This window comes from Anguilla rostrata, chromosome 5, assembly GCF_018555375.3.
Source record: "Anguilla rostrata isolate EN2019 chromosome 5, ASM1855537v3, whole genome shotgun sequence".
Lineage (NCBI taxonomy): Eukaryota > Metazoa > Chordata > Actinopteri > Anguilliformes > Anguillidae > Anguilla > Anguilla rostrata.
The window spans coordinates 59769619-59792863 of NC_057937.1; the positions used below are offsets into that span (position 1 = coordinate 59769619).

The following is a 23245-nucleotide window of genomic DNA, read 5'->3' on the forward strand; positions in this document are numbered from 1 at the left end:
ACTGACTTTTTGCCTGCTGACACCGCCCGAGAATCGTCTCCACAAGGACGACGTCTCCCACAGATAAGAGCGCCAGTCTTTCATTAACTGGTAAAAGAGCCAAAATAACTGAAAGGAACGGACGGCCTGAACACGGCAGTGTGGGCCGTCTCCATTCTCCATCACACCCGTTATCTTTGGAGGAAGACTTCTCCTACAGTCTAAAAAAAAAAAAAAAAGGCAAGCGAGCCAAGCTCAATTGAAAAGGTCAAATGAGAAGCCTAGTGAGTTACCGGTCGGCTCTCAGCTACAAGCAGACCTAACAAAAAATAACTTGAATTTGTTTGCCCGTTAATTCAAGCTTCAAATGGATTTTCCTGGTCTGAAACAAAATGAGTCTAAATGGGAATGGGAACAGAATAGGGAAAAAAGAAAAAAAAGAAAAAAACAGAGCAATTGAAGTTGCAAAGCAGGGATAGATAGGGCAGAACGCTTTAAATCCCACCAAATCCATTTGAAAGCTCATAAGATAATTTCATACCTGCTAAGTCAAAAGAAAACCACCCAACCCCCTTCCCAGCATGCACTGTTCTACCTATGAATCACTGCCATTCTTCCTCCACCACTATGTGACCGATTCTGACAGCTTTAGAACCTATCCTCTATCGTGAGCCCAAACTACTTTTCTGTAAAAACTTTTTTTAAAAACCCAATTTTTTCCCAGGGGCAAAAAAATTACAATGGAACAGGAAATCCATCATAACCACATTAATGGCATTCGGATATGCAATCATACGCAATAATTTTGGCATTATTGCAAAACACACTGTTTATCTGCAGCAGTCGATATGGCAACCCTGTCAGTCTTTTTGTCTGTCTCAGTTTTAAGAGATCTATCCAAACCAGCGAAGTGCCATTGTTTGGAAGGCTCATTTGGGCTAAATAATTTGGGCTAATTATTAATCAAGTGATCATTTGATAATTTTTTTACAATAAAATCTGTGTAGGCATATTTTCACAGAAATCATGAGATCTATCAGTATGAACATGAACATGCTTTCTCTCTCACGCTGTACCTTCTTACCTGAAAGCAATGAATTTGCATGTGTGCTAACAAGCATATAGTTTATAAACAGTTTGTAGAAAATGCCTGTTCGCATTGCATGTGTGTGTGTGTGTGTGCGTGCACGCGCATGTGTGTACACAAACACTCAAACAGCCACACCCTTCACTTATTAATGCCTTCTATTTATTTATTTCTTTTCAAACTCCGTTGTCAGTTAAAGCGTTCTCTGAAATCAGCAAGAAATGCAGCATGGAGAACTGAAAATACAGCGCTTGCTTAAATGTGTTTCTCCAGGCTGAGGAGCAAAGAGACACAGCTGTATTGAGCACAGGCCCTTTAATGGCAATGCGGATGAAAGCAATATATCTAAAGCCAATATGCTGTAATTCGCAGACAGTAAAACGACTTCAGTAAAAAAAAAAAAAGGAAAACAATTCAATAACACAGAATGTTCATTCGCTGAGGGAACGGCGAAATCTGCAGTGGATCAGCCACGGTGTCTTGGCTGCAGAGCACGAAGGATCTCTTACGGTGCAAGAAATGGCCAAGATACACAGAGTGTAAACACACGCAAAACACAGAGAGCACGCCAAGTGTATTTCATCATATCATCCACGGTCATAGAATTTTCGTAAATGGCAACCATGCAAAAAATTCACCTTTGTTGGAGCGGAACTGAGAGCTTACGACAAAGAGTTAAAGACATTCTGAAGTGCCTGCTAATCTGAAGGCACTCCAGGACCTTGAATGCAGCACTAAAAAAAAAAAAGGGGAAGCATTCTTGATCTTGAAAGCTCTCCGCTGATCATAACGGAGCTCAAATGCACAATCATTTTCTCTCCTCGCAAATGTGGCGGATCCTCCCCAGACTGACACTGTGGAGACCCCCGAAACTCAAATCTCTCTGGAAATGTGCGTCTCAGGCCAACCTTTCCGGAATATTCCAAAAAAAAAAAAAAAAAAAAAAAATTCAGGAAAACTGAGGTGTGTGTGTGTGCGCGCGGATGTTTATATCGAGGTCGCAGATGCCAAGGAAACCAGCCCCGCTCCAAGGACGGCAGGGCAAGAAAGAAAGATGCGAATTTCGGTTTCAGAAAACAGCTCATCAAATATGCAGCAGTGCCAAATGGTGGGTGAGCATCTGTGCATTGCCGTGAATCAGCTTTCTCACTCATTCGTTCAGGTACCGATGGCTCCAGGAATATCAGGGCACCAGGGGGGGGGGGGGGGTTGGGGGGGGCGGTGTGGGGTGGGTCTCCGAAAAGAAATCCTTTACTTTGCCTCAGGATTATCGCTCACAATCTACACATAACTGAAGTTTTTAAATGACTGAACTCTTCCCCAGAAAAAGGCGGTCGTACATATTTGAATATGAGTCTTGTGCCAACACGTTAAACCGGACGCATGACACCAAGCACGTACCACGTAAAGGGCTTATTCCAGGAACATTTACACACCCAACCATTTTTTTTTTAACTGCATTTCATTTTCACAGAAAACCCACTGCACAGCATCATATAAACTCTGAGGACAAAAAATATTCAATTGTCCCTGTTGATTTTCTGTGAACATTAATCATATAAAGCTTTCCAGAAGGGAATAAACAAAAAACCAGGTAGATAAAGAAGCTAAAGTAGAGCAGCCATATGATTATCATTATAGAAGCCTTTATTGATCAGTAGCTAGGCAAGTGTACCTTTGTAGAAGCCTTAATTGATCAATAACTATGACTATCATTATAGAAACCTTTATTGATCAGCAGCTAAGCGACTGTACCATTGTAGAAGCCATTATCAATCAATAACTATGACTGTACCTTTGTAGAAGCCTTTATTGAGCAGTAGCTAAGCGACTGTACCTTTGTAGAAGCAATCCTCGCTGTGGACTGTGGCGATTTTCTGCCGCTTGAGGCAGGCAGCCCGGTGAAGCTCGCAGTGGTTCTGGTACAGCTGTCCGTCGGACCCGCACACGGGCTTGTAGTGGACGCGGCAGTGGTCCAAACAGGCGCAGTCCCCCCGGCCCGTCTCGGCGTTGAGCACGCAGCGCCGTCCCAAACCGCAGTACTTATTCTCACACGGCCCTCGGAGCCCATCGGCGCCAGCGAGCCCTGGAATAAGCGCAAAGCGTACGTGTTAAATCATTAATTTATTCGTTATTTAACCTTCACTTTACCAGGAAAAACCCCATTGAGATCGAGATCTCGGTTGCAAGGGGGACTTGACATAAAACACGAAGTTACACAAGACAGTAGACAAACGAGTTGCAAGCACCAAACGCGTAATGAGACAGCAGTGTAACAGCAATTTTTAAAAAGCAGAGCAGCGGTTAGAAGTATATTTGAGTCATGACGAATTACATGTTTGAAATCAGCAATTTCACCATACATTATTCTGATCATTTTATTTACTTTAATGTTTGTTTTCGTTGTTATTCCCCAGTGTAACGGAGCGAAAACTGCCAGGACACTATTTTTAAAAACGAACGGGTTTTTAAGCTGTGCATCTGCTCATAGTAGCGGTTGGGTGCGAGTACGCCGATCCCATAAATGTAGAGCGCACCATTTGTATTTGTCGGTTTGTCAACTCAAACATATTCGCTACTGTACATCTGTTCACCACCATAATGTACTGCAAATAACTTAAACATACACGTATCTTCTTTCAAACATTACATTTATTTATTTTAGTATATCATGTTCGATAAATGAAATGCTAAGACCTGCTACTAACTGTTGCTTGGTTCGTTTGTTTCACATTCAAACTGGATGACGTAAACCGAATGTCACGATTCTGTGTAATTTTATTGGAAGCGCTGGACAAGATGATTTATCTATTTTAGACGGGGGAAGACCGTAATGTGTATTCGATAATATGTTCTGTTATCTAATTAGATGGGTGATTATTAGATATAAAGTAGCAACTTATAATATATGTATAATGATTTATATGTGTAAAATATACTTTAATTTATTTTGTGATATAATTAGATATTGTATTGAAATGGTATAGTCTAGCTATATATAGTATATAAGCAGGCCTTCTGCTGTCAGTGTCATTAGTGTGGCTGGCAGTAGGTGGGTGTGATTGTGCAAGTATAATTGATGCGCTGATTTTTTTTGTTTTGTACACATATATAAATGTTTGTATAATAGTTTCGGGCACTTTTGTAAATAAAACACCCCACTTGGGTTGCACAAGTCTTATCTCCAAGTTCATTGTAAAATCTGCTGACCGACCCTTGTAACACCCAGTGACTCTAATGAGCAAAGTAAATATATATGTATTTTGCTGCGTCCTTTTTCATCCTGGGTTTTAGAAATGGGGAAGATTTTGAACCATATTTTTCACCGTGCAAATGGCAGAACTATCAGAACTACGCTGGCCCCACCAGATACCAGCATAATGGACACCTGCACTGTACATGTGCTTATAATTAATTTGTTCCTGACTGGCAGAGAACACATTAGCAGCTGTATTTCTTAATTTCTTAGTCTGAAATATTAAACCAAACTGGAAAGAAAATCTTTGCCAATTCCTGCCTTTCTCACACACAGTAGAATTATTTATCACTGTTACATGCAGGCCAGAAAATGCTGTGCAATTTATCTAAACTCCACAGTCCATCTCTGACAGAACATTTGTATCATTCACTGCCATTTTGACCTCATCTCATTCATGGCCATTATGACCTCATGCCATTCACCCACTATAATGACCTTGTGTCACTGACCACCATTGTGACCTCATATCAATCACCGCCATTGTGACTTCACATAATTCACTGCCATTATGAACTCATGTTATTCACCACCATTGTGACCTCACTGCCGTAATTACATGTCATTCTCTACCATTATAGCCTCAGTGGGATTGAGCTCGGCGAAATGGCATAATGATAACCCAAACACAAAGTACCCCTTTTTATGTCTTCAGAGCCTGTTGAAACTTTTTACAGTAGAACGGGGAAAAAAAAGTTCATAGGTTTGGAAAAACTTCCATCAAAGAGACATGTCGAGCAGTGTGCTCCATTGAAAACGTTAGAAACCCTTACATAAGATGCCGGTAACCAAAGTAACAAAAAATAATTGATTTGCAGGTAAGAGCCAAACATGCATTTGATGTGAACTTCTCATGAATATTAAATGATCCACTGACGGTGTGTCTTCTACTGCATAAATGTTCACTGGAGACGATCAGTAATGTGTCAGAAGGAATGCTTCAATGTTCAATCTTCCTGCATTCAAAGGACTGTCAGGACGCAGGAAATCTGCATACGGTACCTGTAAATGCAGGCATTTCAGCACAACTGCTTAATTCACAGCACATTCTGACAGCAACCGTGCGCAAGCCAATAATCCATTACTTTCACCACAAACAAGGAAGGAAGAAGCGGTTATCTACTGATAGCGCTAACAGTCTGTTTAAAGGGACATCAAAGACAAATGAGCAATTTGGTACCATGAATCATTATTGATGACTTCTAGATTCAAAGGGAAAGTAACATAAATGCGTGCGGTAAGGAAAGCTGAATTTCTGCGGTTATGAGCAAGTTTATCTGGGCCTCGATCTGACCAGCTTTTGCTTTGATCGTTCGACTGTTTGTTGTTATCTAAGAAAGACTCTCATTAATTTAAAAACATTTTAAAAGTTAATTTACTTTAAATGTTGCCTCCAACTGAAGAGAGACTGGGATATTCAATTTATATTTGCAACGATAACAAGGAATAAAATTTTTTTTTAAATACAAGCAGATGTTTGCTTGGGCACCGGAGAGAGATGGAAACCCACTGTCCCCAAGCATTTTCCATGTTGCATGCATAATGAAGTCCACTGTTTGCCACAGATAATCAGGAAAAATCTGATTTACCGCAACCTATAATGGTTTGACATGTGAACGTTTAGAAATGTATTTTACAGTATTTAACCAGAAAGGTCAACTCAATTCCCATCAAAACAGATGCCCTTTGGAGTCAAGGCAGTTTGAGAATTGAGAAGATTGTGCTGCCAATCACCTATGTGGGGGGTGGGGGAGTTTAGGGTTAGGGTTGGGGAAGGGGGGGGGGGGGGGTAGACACGGAGACCCACTTAAGGAATACGACCAGGGCAACGCCTTTACTCGACAACTAGAACAAATCACTACGGTGTGCAAAGACTACAGCTTTGCTCACAGCACCCAGAAACCTCCTACAGGACATGGTCCCCATCACAGGCTTCTGCAAGTGATAGCAGGAGTAGCGCCTGCCAGTGGCAACACCCCCAGGTGCTGAACGGCTGGGTTACCGTCCAGGCATAACCCAACAGCGTGGCCCCACTTGGGCTTCAAGCCGTCATACGGGAGAAGGAGCCGGTTAGCATAGCCGCTGACATAGTTACTAATGGGCTTCATGACCATCTAGGATTCTATGCGCTCTCTTAATAGCACAGTGCATAATATTAATAGGGGGATGCAGAAGCAGGAAGTACGCAGACTCACAAAAACATGGCGGGGTTAAATCAACTCGCACACACTGTTAGCAGCTGAAATAGGACTGAATAATTTGCTGTGTATTTTTGCATTTGTATTTTTTCCCAAGGACTTACTTTGAAAACCTTAAAACCTTTAAAAAAAATCTTGTGCTAAATCAACTCTTACAGAGTACATATTTATCCCTGAAAGACTCATATAAATCCTGCATAGAATCATAGGCTCACACACTGTCAAGAGATGACATAACGCTGAATAATTTGCTGGATTTTTTTGCATTCATCTTATCTCCAAGATGAAATTTACTTTAAAAACCTTGAAACCTTAAAAAAATCTTGTGTTAAATCAATTCTAAGAGCACATATTTATCCCTGAAAGGGATAATCCTGTGTAGAATCATAGGCTACACTGTTACACTGTTAACAGCTGAAATAACACTGAATATTTTACTGTGTATCTTTGCAAGACTTATTTTGAAAAACTTGAAACCGTAAAATATGGTATTGTTCCAGAGGGCCTCCCTATACCCTTGAATTTACTCATTTGAGTAAGGGATGTGCCATTCCAGTGTCTACCGGGAGTTTGCAGTGGTGAGATACAATTGCCTTTTTTTCCCCTCCAAGCAGGGGAACAAAGACCTTGGCAAAATTCCAAATAACAGCAAGCTAAACTAAAATCCCCATTATTGCTTATAACAGTCCCAGAATGAGTATCTGAGATAAATAATCTCTGAATGTAAAAGGGTATGTAAAATAGCACGGATGCTTAGCGCTTACCATTAAAATAAATTTTAATGTTTCACTCTTTAAGGTGTACGATCACAAGTTTGAGATTAGAATGTTCTTAACTGAACAATCCAAAGCTGACGTAACAATCGCATCGAAAGGAATGGAGTTCTAGAACACTGACTTAGAGTTTCGGGGGGAAAACGAAAACATTCCAAAAAACCTACTATTCAAAATGGTAATACTGCAACTATCTTTTTTTGTCTTCTAATGGAAAAAAAAGATCTTTTTTCCCGTAATACATTCTCGTTGACTTCATTGTCACAGTATGACCGTTACATTCATTTGGCAGACGCTTTCATCCAAAGCGACGTACAATAGGTGCATACCGAAGGTCACTGCAAATCACAGGTCCGTTAAGGTACAATACTCATTATGTGACAGTTATTCATAGCGCACAGTCATGTCATTAGCAGGTGTTTCATAAAAGGTTATTTTAACCTTATTTGAGTTCCTAATACTGTTGCTGTGGACGCATGCACTGACGCTGCAGACTTTGACCAGCGTGATACTTCCCCTTCCTGAAGCAGGAAGTCTGACCCTAAAAGACTAAAGCTAATCCAGACTGAGCACGTGCAGTAAGTCATCTCCACCTATCACCACCACTTAAATAAGACAGAAAAAGGAAAAGGAAGCACATTATAAGTTCATTACCCAGGAGATGAAATCAGCCAGAAGGTACCTGGTGCTTAAAACATGTAGGGTTAAATGCATTTAAAAATAAAATAAACATGGTCATGTTACTAATATGAAAACAATCTGAAGCTCAATACCTGAAATATTCTTTCTGCACTTTAAGCACACAATGTTGTTGTTGTTTGTTGTTTGTGGCTGTTTATTGTTGCTGTTGCAAATGTTGTGGAGATTTTAATGATTAATTGGGACTTCACAGAGAACGCTTGAGTGGCCCTGGGGGGCCTCATGTGACGTCAGTGATTATCAGTGTCCCAAAGTGAGGTGCACCTGAAAAACAAAACATGAAAACACGTCCTGCTGTATAACAGACGCGTTTGCTCAGTGGGGGGGAAAAAAAAAACTGAAAGACTGTGTCACATTTTTACTTTATCCTAGGATTATTTATTTATTTGGGCTATTAATCATAGTGTTCATTTTTTTTTTTTTTTAAAAAGGAAATTGTGCAAAAAAAATAAAATATAGACTTGTTATCTCCCCCATTGGTTATACTTTTTTTCTTTTTTTTTAAGTAGAAAGATTCAGATAAAACACTCCTTATCTCTTAAATAGAATTCTGTGCTGTATCAGAATGTGAGATGGTTCTTTTTCCTATATGCCAACTGAGGAAATTTAACATCTACAGGTAGATGAGTGGGGGAGGGGGGAGGGGGGGTCCAACATGCTGTCAGAGTTGAGGTCTGCACAGGCTTCAAATCTGAGCTGAAACAAGGCCCGTACCCAAGAACCTAACCCGACCAAGCCAAACTGGTATTGCCAAATTTTAAAACCACACCCAAACACAAACCGAAATAGACGCGGCTTTACAATGCTTTACAGTGCAGCTGCTATGCACTTGAGTTAAAGTAATAATGATCATACTGCAACTGGCTATATTTTACTTCCATATGGGACGGTAAACAGTCGCTACACAGCTTCCCAAGACACAGCAGCCCATCAGCAGGGCAGTGTGATGTGGCTGATAAAGAGATTGTCTTACCAGTTAGGAGCGATCAAGCACTGTACGCATCAAGTTTTTGTCAGCTGGCTTACCAGACCCGTTTGCTTTAGCCTACATATCTCATTAGTGCATCCGATGCCAGCAACGTTTCTGCTATTTCTTAGACGGTATATCTACGTTCAGTGGTAACAGTGTTCTTGCTGTCATACTGTAGGTCAAAACAGCGTTGCAATCCCTACAACTGTACGTGACCAGTGAGCTTTTTTTTCTGTTGTTGTCACAACGCGGTCATAATATTTCCACAACGGGGCCGTTCCTTTGGACCGCGGGAGGAAACCAGAGTACCCGGAGAAAAAAACCCACGCAGACACAGGGAGAAGCCATGCAAACCCCACACAGAAAGGCCCCCTGGCTGGAATTACAACCTGAGGCCTTCTTGATTGGAGGCGACAGTGCTACTCATTGCACCACCGCGTTGCCTAGATTTGAGACCAAAATGACGAACGTGACACAAAGTGCAGACAGCCAGCTTTTGCTTCATGGTATTTTCATGCGTATGTGTTTCAGCGTTTTACAGAAAAAGGCTGTTTTGCCGTCGAGTGCCCCCATTTTCAGCTGTGCAAATGTAAGTTAACGGATGACTGACAGGTGCTAACCGTTGCTGAGGTGTTTTCTTTTGCATGGATTGTTCACACGCAAAACAGCGGTGAGTGTCTAGTCTTGGTTTTTGCCTTTGTTTTCATCTGTCGAGACTGGATTTGCAGTCAACAGGCATACGCCATCATGAAGTCCAGAGAACTAACTCTGGCTGAAAAAAAACCAATTAATCTGCGAGCAGAGACAAGAGGACAATTTATTAAGAAGGACAGCACGGAAATGGAGTCCATCTCGTACAGCGGTTTGGAAAGTCTTGGGAAAAGAAAGAACCCACGGGTGGACTCAGAAATAAACACCATACTGGTTGTCCAAGGGAGACAACTGCTTTTGACTTGATAGCTGTTAAACAAATCCATAAAACAATGATCAGTGACATCACCAGCAGTCTCCAGAGGGCAGGGGTGAAAACATCACAAGCCACCGTACGCAGAAGACTTTCGACAGCAGACTTGTAAAGGTGACACCGCAAGACGCTACCCTCTCGTATGCAGTGAGATACAAGATACCAGATTAGAAATTCGCCAGAAAAATACAGAGATGAGCCCAAAGAGTTCTGAAACAATGTTTAACGGACAGATGAGACCAAGATGAACCTTTTCCCAAAGAAATGGAAAGAGAAAGGAACGAACAGCCCATGATCCAAAGAACCGTGATCTGTGAAATATGGATGAGGTAGTGTCATGGCTCGGGTATGTATGGCTGCTTCTGGAACAGGCTGACTTGTCTTTATTGATGATGGCAGCAGTAGGATGAATTCAGAAGTGTACAGGCACATTTTCTGTCTGGCTATGTACGAAGAAATTCCTCAAACCAGATCGGCCAGCACTTTGTCCTGCAGGAAGGCAATGACCCCAAACACACTGTGTACGCGACCAAAGCAATCATCAATGAGAAAAAAAAGTGGCCTGGAAAGGCCTTTCCGAAGATAACAAAGGACTGGTGATGTCAGTGGTGATGTCACAGGCGCAATGCAAATATTGCACTTCAGGGCTATGCAGCTATTGCTTTTAAGGGTAGCGCAACCATTGCTTTGACTTACATTTAAGTTCATCCATTAACTAACTTTTGCACAGCTGAAAAATGAGGGGACTCAATACAAAAACTGCCTTTTCCTGTAAATGAAACGAAAACAAAATATGAAATAAAAGATGATTGTCTGTACTTTTGTCACATTTTCATCTTTTCATCTCAAATTCAAATGCCTATAAAGCATGCAGCAACAATATTAAATCTCACTCTGCTTGTTCCCATACTTTCGGAGGCCGCTGTTATGTAGATTATTTCCCCCGTGATTCAGTGATTTATGAAGCGATCTGTGATAAAAGTTTAAAAGGCTGGAAGCCACGCACCTTGCAATTTTTGCATTTGACAGTTTTGTTCAAGATTTTTTCCGGGTGATCTGATGGCATCTCAGAGCTCATAACATTTAATTACATCCAGTCTGTAACGGTGAAAATCACGAGGTGACATAATCTGTCTTTGACCTCCTGAATACACATTAGAGCTGACACTATGCAATGTGATGTTGTAATGTAATCAGGGGCACTTTCGGCGAAATCCAGAGATGGATATTTCGGTTAAGAATGTGCCTGTTCGGTGACCATGGGTGGGAGCCCCTTACATTTCCATGGTCCTCATTCAGACCGGTATACGGGACAATGGGGCCTCGTCGAGCCTCCCAAATTAAAATGCATCCCTCATGCTGTCCCAACACACAAGGCTGTTTATTAGGCTGGCCATGCACTGCTCTCTGCGTGAATTATCTCCCCAGTACGCACTCAAAGTGCCGACAGGCTGCTGTGGTATAGAAATACACCCCAGTCTTGTGTGTATCCATTTTAAACCTTTGAAACCCTTTTTTTAGAAACTCATATGACCGCTGAAGACATTTAAAACACTCTTGTCACTGAAGACTTGTTTAACATCTGAAACTACAATTGAAAGTCGGTGCCATAATCTCACAGATTTTACTTGAATGTTACAGTTTTTTTAAAAAAATTTTAAAATCTGGGTAAGACGCTTTTAAAGACGGGGGAAATGGCTAAATGCAAAGAAAGATTCAAAATTAAAATTAAAAAACAACTAATATTATTTCTTTCACATTGTTCTTCCTACAGCTAACTTAGCTAACAGCTAACCAAGGAGCACAAAGTACAGTGTTTCCCTTTTAAATTTATTCAGATATGTCTGCCAGCTTTGGGTCAAGCACACCATATAACACTAAATAATTTGACATTGATGTTTAATTCAACAGAAAACAAGCCATGTTTCATAAACTCGAAAAAATTTCCCCTAACTCATAAAAAAGTTTTCAGAAAGACATTAGTCTTTCTCGCTCATGCATTAACATCAGGCTGTCTCTGCCTTCGGAAGAAAATGAGAACAGAAGGAGCGGGTCCAAACAGGAAATGATCTCAGATAAATGATCCATTTTTTTTTCTCCCCCCCCCCCCAACACATCCTCCATCGACCTTGACAGAAGATGTATTGGACTCCTGTCAGTGTGGAGATTGTATAAGCGGGAACACTGGGATTTGCTCCGTAATTGAAGTTTCATATTTATGACCCGGGCTGTACGCTTTTCCCCCGTTCTGCGGAACTCCTCAGGAGAGCGTCGATCATCTGAAATCAGGACAGAGGCTAACCCTGACGACCGGCTTCTTTGTTCACGCGGCAAGAGGAACAATTGAAGCTCGTGGGCAGATTCAATCTAACCGGCAAAAAAAAAAAAAACCTCCCGCCCTCGATGTGAACCTAGCGTGTGCTACTTTTTCCCTTACATGCACATTTCTTGTTTATTTCAGCAACCACAAAAGCAAAATACCATGCATCTAAGGGACAAAAAAAAAAAAAACTTGATTTTGACATGTTGGAGTGAAAACATTTTCAAACATATCATGGCCCTTGTAGAGTGGCTTTCAGCGCAGTGGAAAATATACGGTTCTTGAGATTAAGACCAGAGACTCGTGTCCCCTACAGGGAGAAAACAATGAATTGCTGGGTCTCCAAAGGTTATAAAAAAAAAAAAATTGAAGAAACATTATATGTGGCATTTAATATAGTCCATTACTGAAGAGTGCAAAACTGATTTCCTGGTCTGACTACGGATAGCAGGGAGGGACAGCAGGGCGGGACGCTCTATGGAATTTGGCGTGTAGATGACAGCACACCATTATTTATCAATAAATGATGTTAACAAGAAAACAATGACCAACAAGCTGACAGGACAGGCAGGCCAGTGGAGGATGGGCTCCCCCCTCTATAGCCAGGTTCCTCCCAAGATTTCTTCCCATTGGTGAGTTTTTTCTCGCCACCATTTCAGGGTTTTCTCCCCACTGGGAAGTTTTTTTTTTTACCTCACGTGCTTGCTATTTGGAGGTTCAGACCTTCTCTTTGCTCTTTTTTCTGCTAATGTGTAAAGCATCTTTGTGGCAGTTTTCTGTAAAAGGCGATATATCAAATAAATTTTAGATGATTTGACAGAAGCCCATAGCATTCAGCGAGAAGTTTCTACATCCTGCTACACAAGCAGGACTCAACGTTTCCAGCAGATTTCACAGCAATGTAATCAGCGTTGACCTTATTTAGAACAGTTTTCAGAGCAATGTGTTCATTTAGCAGACGCCCGCGGCGGCTAACAATGTAGGCGAAACATATGTGCGTTCACCTGATTCATTTAACTAATAGCGTCAGACTGGCTAACAACATTCCTCGACTAGCACTTCCACATGTACACACACAACACCACTGAAGCACTAATGTAAATAAGCTATGCTTAACCAAGAATAAATACCGATTCAGAATACAGACTGTATATATCATAACCATATCAAGTCCTCAAAAGAAAAACACAAAGTCATAAAACCATCATAACCTAGAAACCACAAAAATACCATAATCTGAATTCCTTTTCATGTGGCTTTAAGTCTCATAGACAGTCACTCTGAATCTCTGCTATTGGCAGCACGCTAATGAGAATTAACTGCAGCAGACAATTCTCCACCTACTTAGACCAGTCACTTGAAAAAGATAAAACGATGGGTTTTGTTGTCAAGAAATTGATGTGCTATAAAATCTGAATCTTTAAAAGTGTTCATCCATTCTCTCTGAAACTACATTAAATTAAATTTAATTAGAAATGTGAAAAAAAAAAAATAGCAAAAGGATTTCTTGTTTGCCAGTACCACAATAAAATAATTCATAGCACAGATACTCATTTCAAAAATACTACAGAGACCCACTAAGATGGTAAAAGTTCTTATTTTCCATTCACTTCCAAAAAGAACTCCATTTGGAACACAATCACAAAACAACGTGTCAAGCATTGATTATCATATGAAGCACTGTTGAAAATGACTACAAGCAACTAGCAACCCATGTATCTATTAAAGTTCCAAATGTAGTTCCTGTGCACGATGCCCTGTTCAGCCCAAATTGTGTCCCAGGACACAAGGAATGGTGGTTGAACAGAATTTTCGACATGCTGCTGGACCAATTACAGCGCACCACGCACAGCTGGAGACAGCGCTGGTTTTTTTTTTTTTTTTTTTTTGGGGAAATAAGTTCATTTTTTTTCCATCCCTACTCTGTTTACAGTAGAATTCTCCACAATCAGATAAGCAAGTCAAACATAATTTGAATAGGAAACATGGCCCGCAACTCCGCCCCCCCCCCCCACCACCCACCTAACAAACACACACACACTGTTCATGCATTAATATTCAGCTAATGCAAATATTGACTTTTCTGCAATGTGGCACCCCCACAACCCCCTCCCCCCCCCCCCCCCCAAACCCCCCCTCCCCCACCCACCCGCAGGCCTTCTCAGTGTGAGGCCGTGAGGACAGGCAAACCCACACCAGACTGCTCTGTCACCCACGTCACCTGGTGACGCCCCCCCCCCCCCCCCCCCCCCCCCCACAACCCCCCCCCCCCCCCCCCACCCCGCAGGCCTTCTCACTGTGAGGCCGGGAGGACAGGTAAACCCGCGCCAGACTGCTCTGTCACCCACAATCGGCTGGTGACGCTCCTGACCTTTTAACGGCGTTCAGGGGGAGAAGGGGGGGGTCACTCACAGCAGGGAAAAGGGCAGTAGGCCTCAGCGTAAAACACACGCGGGGGGGACACAGAGGCCACCTGTTCGCTCGATTTGTCCCTGAAGGATTAAAAAAAACATTCCTGTGGTCCGCTGAGAGAAGCCTATGTTAAGGGGAAATCGTGGGAGAGTGAGACAAAGAACGTTCTGGAAAGGCAGTTCATGTTTTGATTTTAAATCTATTTGGGGCAAAATAAAAGTTTTCTTTCCATCTACCAGAACCATTTTAGCAATTAAATTCATGTTTACATTTAATTCTGAACTACATCCAAGATACAGTTAGCCATCTGTTTGGACTGATACCTTCTATTTAGCAGTATATTAAGGACATACTTTGCTAATGCGACGCCATGCGTAAATCAAAATACATTTAATTTTGCAGTGTTCTAATAAATATTAAACTGTGACAATGCACATGGCAAAATGCACAAGTGTGTTGTTAACATCTCTGTATTGAGATGAAATTGTGGTGAAGGCTATGACTAAGGCTAATACACTGAGCTATTTCCACATCTCTGTGTAAATCAGGTTTGTGTACTTGAAAAAATGAACGTTGATCAATAATCATTCGTTGCTGTCCGTGTACTCAGTTTGAAATGAACACGGGTGCCATTATCAGATTATATATTGTTCTGGTATTACATTTTAAAGCATTTTAGTGGATAAATTACAACAGCCTCTCCCCCCACCCCACCCCACCCCACCCGAGCCTGGAGTCCCCTCTCAGTTCAAATGCTGAAATGAAGAAAGAAAAAAAAAAAAAACGTAAAACATGTACTTTGCCGCGGCTGCTATTTATTGCTGGTTCATCACCCGAGAATAACAGCATCACATTTACCAACTGCGCTAAGCCCTTGCGCAGCGAAACGGTCATAGTTTCAGCCACTTTGTGATGAATGCCAAGCCTTTACATCGCTGGGAAACCTGAAAGAACGGCAGAATTTATGAAAAAATACGCACTTGGCAAATGAACAGGATGCCTTTTTAGCGGCTAACAGAGGTTAGCCGCTTTCAAGGGCTTCGCTGACCTGCCCTCTCTGCGAGAAGCACGACCGTAATTACCATCCTCACATTACCCAGTTATGCCGGTAATGCACTGCATAGCTCTTAGCAGATTTGGTAAATGCAGCACCACCCCACTCAGAAGCATAGGGGGAAAAAAGAGCGACATTATACACAGAACTAAAACTTATACTGTACATCGTAGTACAGAACTGGTTTACACGGTAGCATGATTTGATGCCCTTGGCCACAACCTCAGCATAAAGGAGAAACACGAAACACAAGCAGAATTAATGCCTAAAGGCGCTCATTAAACAGTGCAAGGAGACACATTACATTTACATATTAGACATTTAGCAGATGTGCTTATGCACAGTGACTTGAACAGATTACATTATTTTCGTTACATACAATCCATTTAACCCAGCTGGATATTTTATTTACAGAAGCGATTCCGATTATGTATCTTGCCGAAGCGTTCAATGGAAACATTCCCGCTGGGAGCTGAACCCCATAGCCTTGCAGAAGTAAGCCCAGTCCCCTACCCATCATGCAACACTCGTTATGCTGCATTGATCATCAATGTCACCACATGTAAACACACATAAGCACATACATACATACATATATATATATATATATATATATATATATATCCATCCACGCATTTTCTATCATACTATTTTGTGTACCCACATAGGCCTGGTCAGAGTCGCGGGGGTGCGCGAGCCTATCCCAGCATGCACTGGGCGAGAGGCAGGAATACACCCTGGCCAGGTCACCATCGGAGGGCACACACACCACTTCTAGGGGCAATTCGCAGGGTCCAATTAACCTAACCTGCATGTGTTTTGACTGTGGGGAAACCTGGAGGAAACCCACCTGGACCCGGCCGGGATTTGAACCAAGGACCTTCTTGCTGTGAGGCAACAGTGCTACTCACTGCACCACTGTGCCACCCTATATGTAGTGAAATATTACGATAATTTTTCCTCATGAATAATGTCAGTTTCTTTATTAATAAGGACCATTCGCAACCCTTTAACCAGAAGTTATTATCGCAAAACATGAGTGAGTGTCCACATCACTCCACCCATCCATCCATTCATTATCTACACCCGCTTATCCTGGTCAGGGTCGCAGGGGGTGCTGGAGCCTATCCCTAGGCAAAAATCACTTATCTCTACATCAAATCATATTCACCCTTCAGGCAAGGCACTATGATCTGAACATAAAAAGTGCTCCAAAAAGCTGATTAGGTGATTAGGACGGACCAAAAGGATAGCCAAGTATCCATCCAACTATACTGTCAATCAATCTTTTTTTATTCATTTCATTTGTGTTTGCTATTCATTATCTGAGGTCCGAGAACAGGCGCTGTGAATTAATCCAAAGAGAGGGAGGAAAGACCTGATCAAACTGCTAACAAAATCTTCACCCAATTATCTGCGACCTCCTGAGCTTGTCAGAGGAAGGACGGAAAGCGAAGATGTTTCCAGAACTCTGCGCCCTAATCCTCATTTCATCCTTCATTTCTTCTTCTTCTTCTTCCTTCTTTGACAGGACTGTTTCACCGCTCAGAGGGAGGCTAGCAGCACAGTAGAAATCCATCCATTCATTATCTGTACCCGCTTATCCTGAGCAGGATCGCGAGGGGTGCTGGAGCCTATCCCAGCATGCATTGGGCGAGAGGCAGGAATACCCCTTGGACAGGCCGCCAATCTATCACACAGCATTCTCTCACACACTCATACCTAGGGGCAATTTAGAGTCTCCAATCAGCCTACCTGCATGTCTTTGGACTGTGGGGAGGAAACCGGAGTACCCGGAGGAAACCCACGCGGACACGGGGGAGAACATGCAAACTCTGCACGGAAAGGGCCCCAAGCCGAGATTCAAACCCACGACCTTCGTGCTGCGAGGCGACAGCGCTACCCACTGCACCGCCGCGCCGCCCGACACAGTAGAAATAAAAAAGGTGATTTAGCGGGTTTTGGCGGGTTGTCTTCTCGAGGGGAGCCGCTCGCTTTGATTTCACGTGCGGCAGCTGTCGGCAATAAGAGACGCGCTGGATCAGAGAGCGATAAGACTTTCCCCCCTGAAGTTTAAATCCTTCCCGTCTGAGGAGAAGCTCGCTGAACCAGATGCGAGTCGTCAGGGTTTTGGAGTTAACATCAAGCTTTTTTTCCTGTTTTGACTTAAGCTTTTTTTTTTTTTTTTTTTTTTTTTTGAAGGCAGCTGGCATGAAACGCTAAACGGATCACTCACGGCAAGTGGTGTCAGCGGAGCATCGCTTATTGCCGTCAGGTACACTTGTCGTGGCGGCCTGCGTTCCGATCTGTTAAGCCGGCTGAATCATCTCCAGCACGAACTGGCTGCAAAACGAAAGGCCACTTTCTGCACACGCCTCCTATTGTCTGATCGGTTTTTTTTTTTTTTTTGCGCTTTTTTTTTGTTATTAGAGAAATGCTATCGCTTTCTCTAATAACACCCTTGTTGACCGTCCAGGTAAGTGCGGTCAAAATGGAGGACCTGTGGATTGCTTTTCAAAGGCAGCGAGCAGGGCCGTGAACCACACTGAAGAGAAGGGAAGAGAAGAGAGGCGAAATGTGCACGCTGCCTCTGCAACGCTGGGCCGCGGCCAAAGCCTGAAAAAAACAAGACCAGGTCAACACCTAGTGTGTGGCTGGACCGGGCGACCGACGGTGTGACGTCATAACTCGGCCGACCAATGGTGTAACTTCATCCGCTCACTCGGTCACTCGGTCAGTCAGATACAGACATTCGCGTTTGTAGGGCTAGCCCCGCTGTTGCGGTCCAGCCAAAAAAAAAAAAAAAAAAAAAATTGTGATTGGCAACCTGTATAGGTGGCGACGATAAACAGACAGGCTTGTTTCACCCCCAGCGACGGGTCCGCTCGCCTCTTTTCACAGCCGTTCGCCAGCCCATAATTAATTGGCGGTCCGCGCGGCGGTAGGTCACCGTCTCCACATCAGAGCGAACCGAGCTGGCATTTACGCCGAGCGAACCACGGAGATAATGAGGTCTGCAGCAGACAGAGGAACAATGGCACCAATGCACACAGCGCGCTATGTATAGGCGCTTTGCGTGGGTCTCAATGGAATGTGGTGGCTGGCTGCCTACTCGAAAATGTGCCGGTGCATCTGTATATCTCTGCATCTCGAAGACTTTTCAACTTTCCTCTGCGGTGCTGAAAACAAGAGATGGGGTATAATGACTGTCACAGCAGCCAATTGAAACTGCCTTCATTTCTGTTTCTCGCTAGTTCGCTTTGTGTCTGGTGAGCTCAGGATTTCTCTGCTCTCCGCTTGGTCTGTATGTAGCTACTTCATGTGGTACGCCTGTAAAAAAAAATAAAAAAAAGTTTTATGCAATCTGTGCACTTATCTCCAGCAATCCAGTAAGAACTATGCAATTTAAAAATCACACCATATACCATAATGTGGCGTTATATTACTGCATCAGGTGGAGGCAAGAGCGGTCCTTCAGCGCCAGAGATGTTTCTGGTATTTGTTCCAAACGAGCTTGATCTCCACACTGAGGTCTAGTCATCTGTATGAATCGGCCATGCAATGTATTGATCCCTGTTTCCACAAAAAATGTGTCAGCTTAGAGCAGAATATTGTTTAGAAAATAGAACTTAAATGTCCATGACCCAGACAGTGCACTGTGTTTCATACTGCACTCCTGTGGGTGCAACTGCAAATCAACCTGATGAACTTTGGAATGGACGAAACTGCTCACCAGTAGCGGGGGTGCAGACAGATGGCTCCATCCCCACCCTTTGTAGAAAAACAAGGCAAAAATCAACCACCTCTCCACATGCCTTGCATTGCTCCTTAGACTGCTTCCTACTGGTGTCTTGGAGGTTCAGACGCTTTGAGAGCCTTAAAACGTATGTGACCTCCGAGCAGGAGATGAACTTCAGGACTCTGTCAGCCAGACTTCCCCGTAAATATATCCACATGAGAACATCCAGGTAAGGTAAAGACTTCCACGTGAAGAAGTCCCAGGTAAGGACTTCTATGCGTGGCTTTCCACGTGAGGATGTCCATATAAGGACTTCCATGAGAGAACATCCACGTGGGGATGTCCATATAAGGACTTCCATGAGAGAACATCCATGTGAGGACATCCATATAAGGACTTCCATGAGAGAACATCCACGTGAGGATGTCCACATAAGGACTTCCATGTGAGGATGTCCACATAAGGACTTCCATGTGAGGACATCCATATAAGGACTTCCACATGAGGATGTCCATATAAGGACTTCCACGTGAGGACATCAATGTAAGGACTGCAGACAGAGACCGGCGTTTGACCTCCTAGAGGACTCAGTGCTGTGAAAGCACTGCTGCTGTGATAAAATAAAACATCTGAGCGTCGTTCACGGCAATCACAGGGGGGAGCAAACAGCCCAGCTCCCCGAAGAAAACGCATTAAACCGGTATCTCTCTCTCTCCGTCCGCTGCCCTTTCTCGCAGTTTCATTTAGCTTTTTAAATTTTCTTTAGAAAGGCGCACAGGACCGGCCGTGCCCGTCTGAAAGGGCTGTTTGCGTTTGCGTCCTTTTTGCAGCGAAACGGCGGCCCGGTGCGAGCAAAAGCCATCAGCGTCTCCGACGAGGGCCGGCGGATCCCCGCGGCTTCGCCATTTCACTTAATTTCGCTGCCTTTGTGTTCGCTTCAATCCCCCAAATTCCTTTCGGTCTGAATAAGGGACAGGGTCACGGCCGCATTCCTGTGTGCCTGACAGAGACGCCGGGCCGTGCCTCTCAGGCCCTTTCTCCAACAAAGCTAAACCAGACAATACCGGCTGTCCCCACAGCTACTCCCACAAGAGCGCAGGCATCGTCACCTGAGGTGAGGCATCGCTTACGAGAATGCAGAACCGCCCGCTGAGCTCCGAGAAAACCTCGGTCAAGTGAGTCGCAGACAGATGAATGAGTTGCCCGCGCGGGTCTGTCCGACTGGACAAAGTCTTTTCATTACTACCGCGGTGAACCAGAGCACCGGAAAGAAAACGGAAAAGAAAAGCACACCGAGCCCTGCATTTCTTTCTGATGAATCCCGTGTGAATGCAAGGTGTCAGTTAGCCCGGCCAGCCAGCCAGCCAGCCAGCCAGCAAGCCAATCAACTCGGTTGTAGGTTTCCGTGCCAACTGAAAGTGGAGCACTATTCGCTCCTTCATAGAGGACTGAGCAAAACAACCTACAGTCCTTACATTTACTTTTGTACTGTAATATTTCAGTTATAGTCACAGAGTTTATATATAATGAACAACAAATTCAAAAGGTTTGCACTTTCTTCATAAAGTTAACATATTAGAAGTATTATATTTCTAATATACTAATTTATGTTAGAAGTACAGTATGTGTGCGGAGGTGTGTATTACAGTTCACTATATGTACAGTACTGAATTTTTGTTATCCTTATGGTTATTAATAATACATTGGGAGCTGAAGTTCAGTAATAGACATGCAGGTATGTTAGGAAGACAAGAAAAAGTACACTTTTTTTAAAATTCGAGATTTCTTGTACTCTCGTGTTTCATAGGCCAGGGAATTTACTGTTGACCACACAACAACACTAGGTGCTAAACAAATTGTCTTAATTGATCTCCTGCATTTCTTTGTTACGTTTTAAGACCAGCCAATGCATACTTGTCAAACTATAATATACATAGAAATATAGAGAAATATATCCATGCCACAAAAATCTGTATGCACAAAATTTCTGCCCACTTGACCACTTAAAAGTTGAGAAAAACATAAAGATTCCTTTTTTTGCCATGGAAACGATTAGCAGTTTGTGTTGGTGCTAGACTTGGATACTTGCAGTGCACACTCTAATTAGACCCCACAGCGAGAGAACTCAGCAGGAAAATCATTTGGACAAACAACCCAAATTGGATCTTGTATTTCATACACGTCTCCATGCGCACATGGGATTTATAGACTTCTAGAAGCACATTCAAGTTACAGTAAATATCCATCGTAAGCCCAGTCAAACATCTCCCCCCCTCCACTCTGCCCAAACCCTCACTTTCATTTTCATTTCCTCTGAAGGCAACCTGCAGTGCTTTTGAAAACCACACTGCAGACTGCTCTCACAGACAATTTTCAAAGTACCGGACGGGACTCCTACCCCATCCTAGCCAGAAGGCGCTCTTTCAAAAAAAAGACTTGAAATGCAACACGCCGGGATCCGTCACAGAGAGCATTTTTACTACCCCTTGGGAGTTTTAGGACAGGCTACTTTCAGACCGACTGTAATTGCATCTGAAATAAACAGGAAAGAGAGAGAAAGGATCCTTGGTGAGTTACTCGCCGGGGAGATTTAAATCCTCTTACACTGCGACTGTTTGCAGAGCCAGTGCAATGCACGTGAACCATCACCAAATCTTATGCGCACGTGATCCATCCCCAAATCTTATGTGCACGTGATCCATCCCAAAATCTTATGTGCACATGATCCATCCCAAAATCTTATGTGCATGTGATCCATCCCCAAATCTTGTGTGCACATGATCCATCACCAAATCTTATGGGCACATGATCCATCCCCAAATCTTATGTGCACATGATCCATCCCCAAATCTTATGTGCACATGATCCATCACCAAATCTTATGCGCACACTCACTCCTTGTGGTTGCTTGGTGCTGAAACCACTTACACACACAGTCCACCGTTTCTAGTTTAAGGGCTGTTAAATCCAGACACCTACATTTGGAGATTACGTTTCTCTTAATGAATGTGTTCACGGATATTGCAAATCACTGGGCAAGAGAAAAAGGTCAATACTTCCTCTGATCATTATCTCGATCTTATGCGATCATTATCACAACCATATCTTTTCTGATAATTATCTTTATCTGATCTTAAAAATCAATAAACTTGGGCATGACCTTTCAGTTTGAAGGTTGATTCCTCCTCTTCTGTGAATATTGGCCGCTTTTAGTATGAATTTTTATTTTTTAAATTAATTTCATTTGAACAAATTAACAAACAACACTGTACAGTAGTGTAGTGTAGTGTACATCTCTTCACCCGAGCTCACAGTGTACCTGCATGTAAAGTACCTGGGTGGGATTATCGCTGAGAGGCAGTCACAAGCTGACCTTGTGCACGAGGACACGCCAGTGTGACAACCAAACACCTGCAAACGTGGTTTCACGAGCACGGCAAGGATCGGCCATTTTATAGCACTGCATGGCGGCATCAGGCATTTACGTGATTCCTTATAGGCCGGTCGACGCTGACACTCAAACAAACTGTAGGTGTGTGCTCATCAATCAGTCAACCAATCAACCAATTGAAAGACAGTCTGGGGTGACAGAGGGAAGGAAGAGTGGGACACAATAAGGGAAGCCCCTTCTTCTCTGGCTGGCTCAGGGTATGAGATCATCCTGAGCAACACCGTAAATGTCAATTTTTTTCCTTCGTTTTTTTTTTAACCAATCAAATTGAAGCACAGTCCTGAAACCTAAAACCTAAACCTAAAAAAAAATTTAAAAAGGAAAGAATTTCAGAAAGATCAAA

At 42.9% G+C, this 23245-nt stretch overlaps 1 protein-coding gene across 5 annotated transcripts in view; it reads right to left on the bottom strand.

The window, feature by feature from the left end:
* LOC135255816 (follistatin-related protein 5-like) overlaps window positions 1–23245 on the bottom strand; it is a 174632-nt gene that overhangs the window by 111135 nt on the left and 40252 nt on the right. For all 5 annotated transcript variants that reach the window (XM_064337489.1, XM_064337487.1, XM_064337486.1 and 2 more), the window contains exon 4: window positions 2904–3152. In XM_064337489.1, the coding sequence (XP_064193559.1) occupies window positions 2904–3152 (249 nt within the window). The remainder of the gene's footprint in view (window positions 1–2903; window positions 3153–23245) is intronic.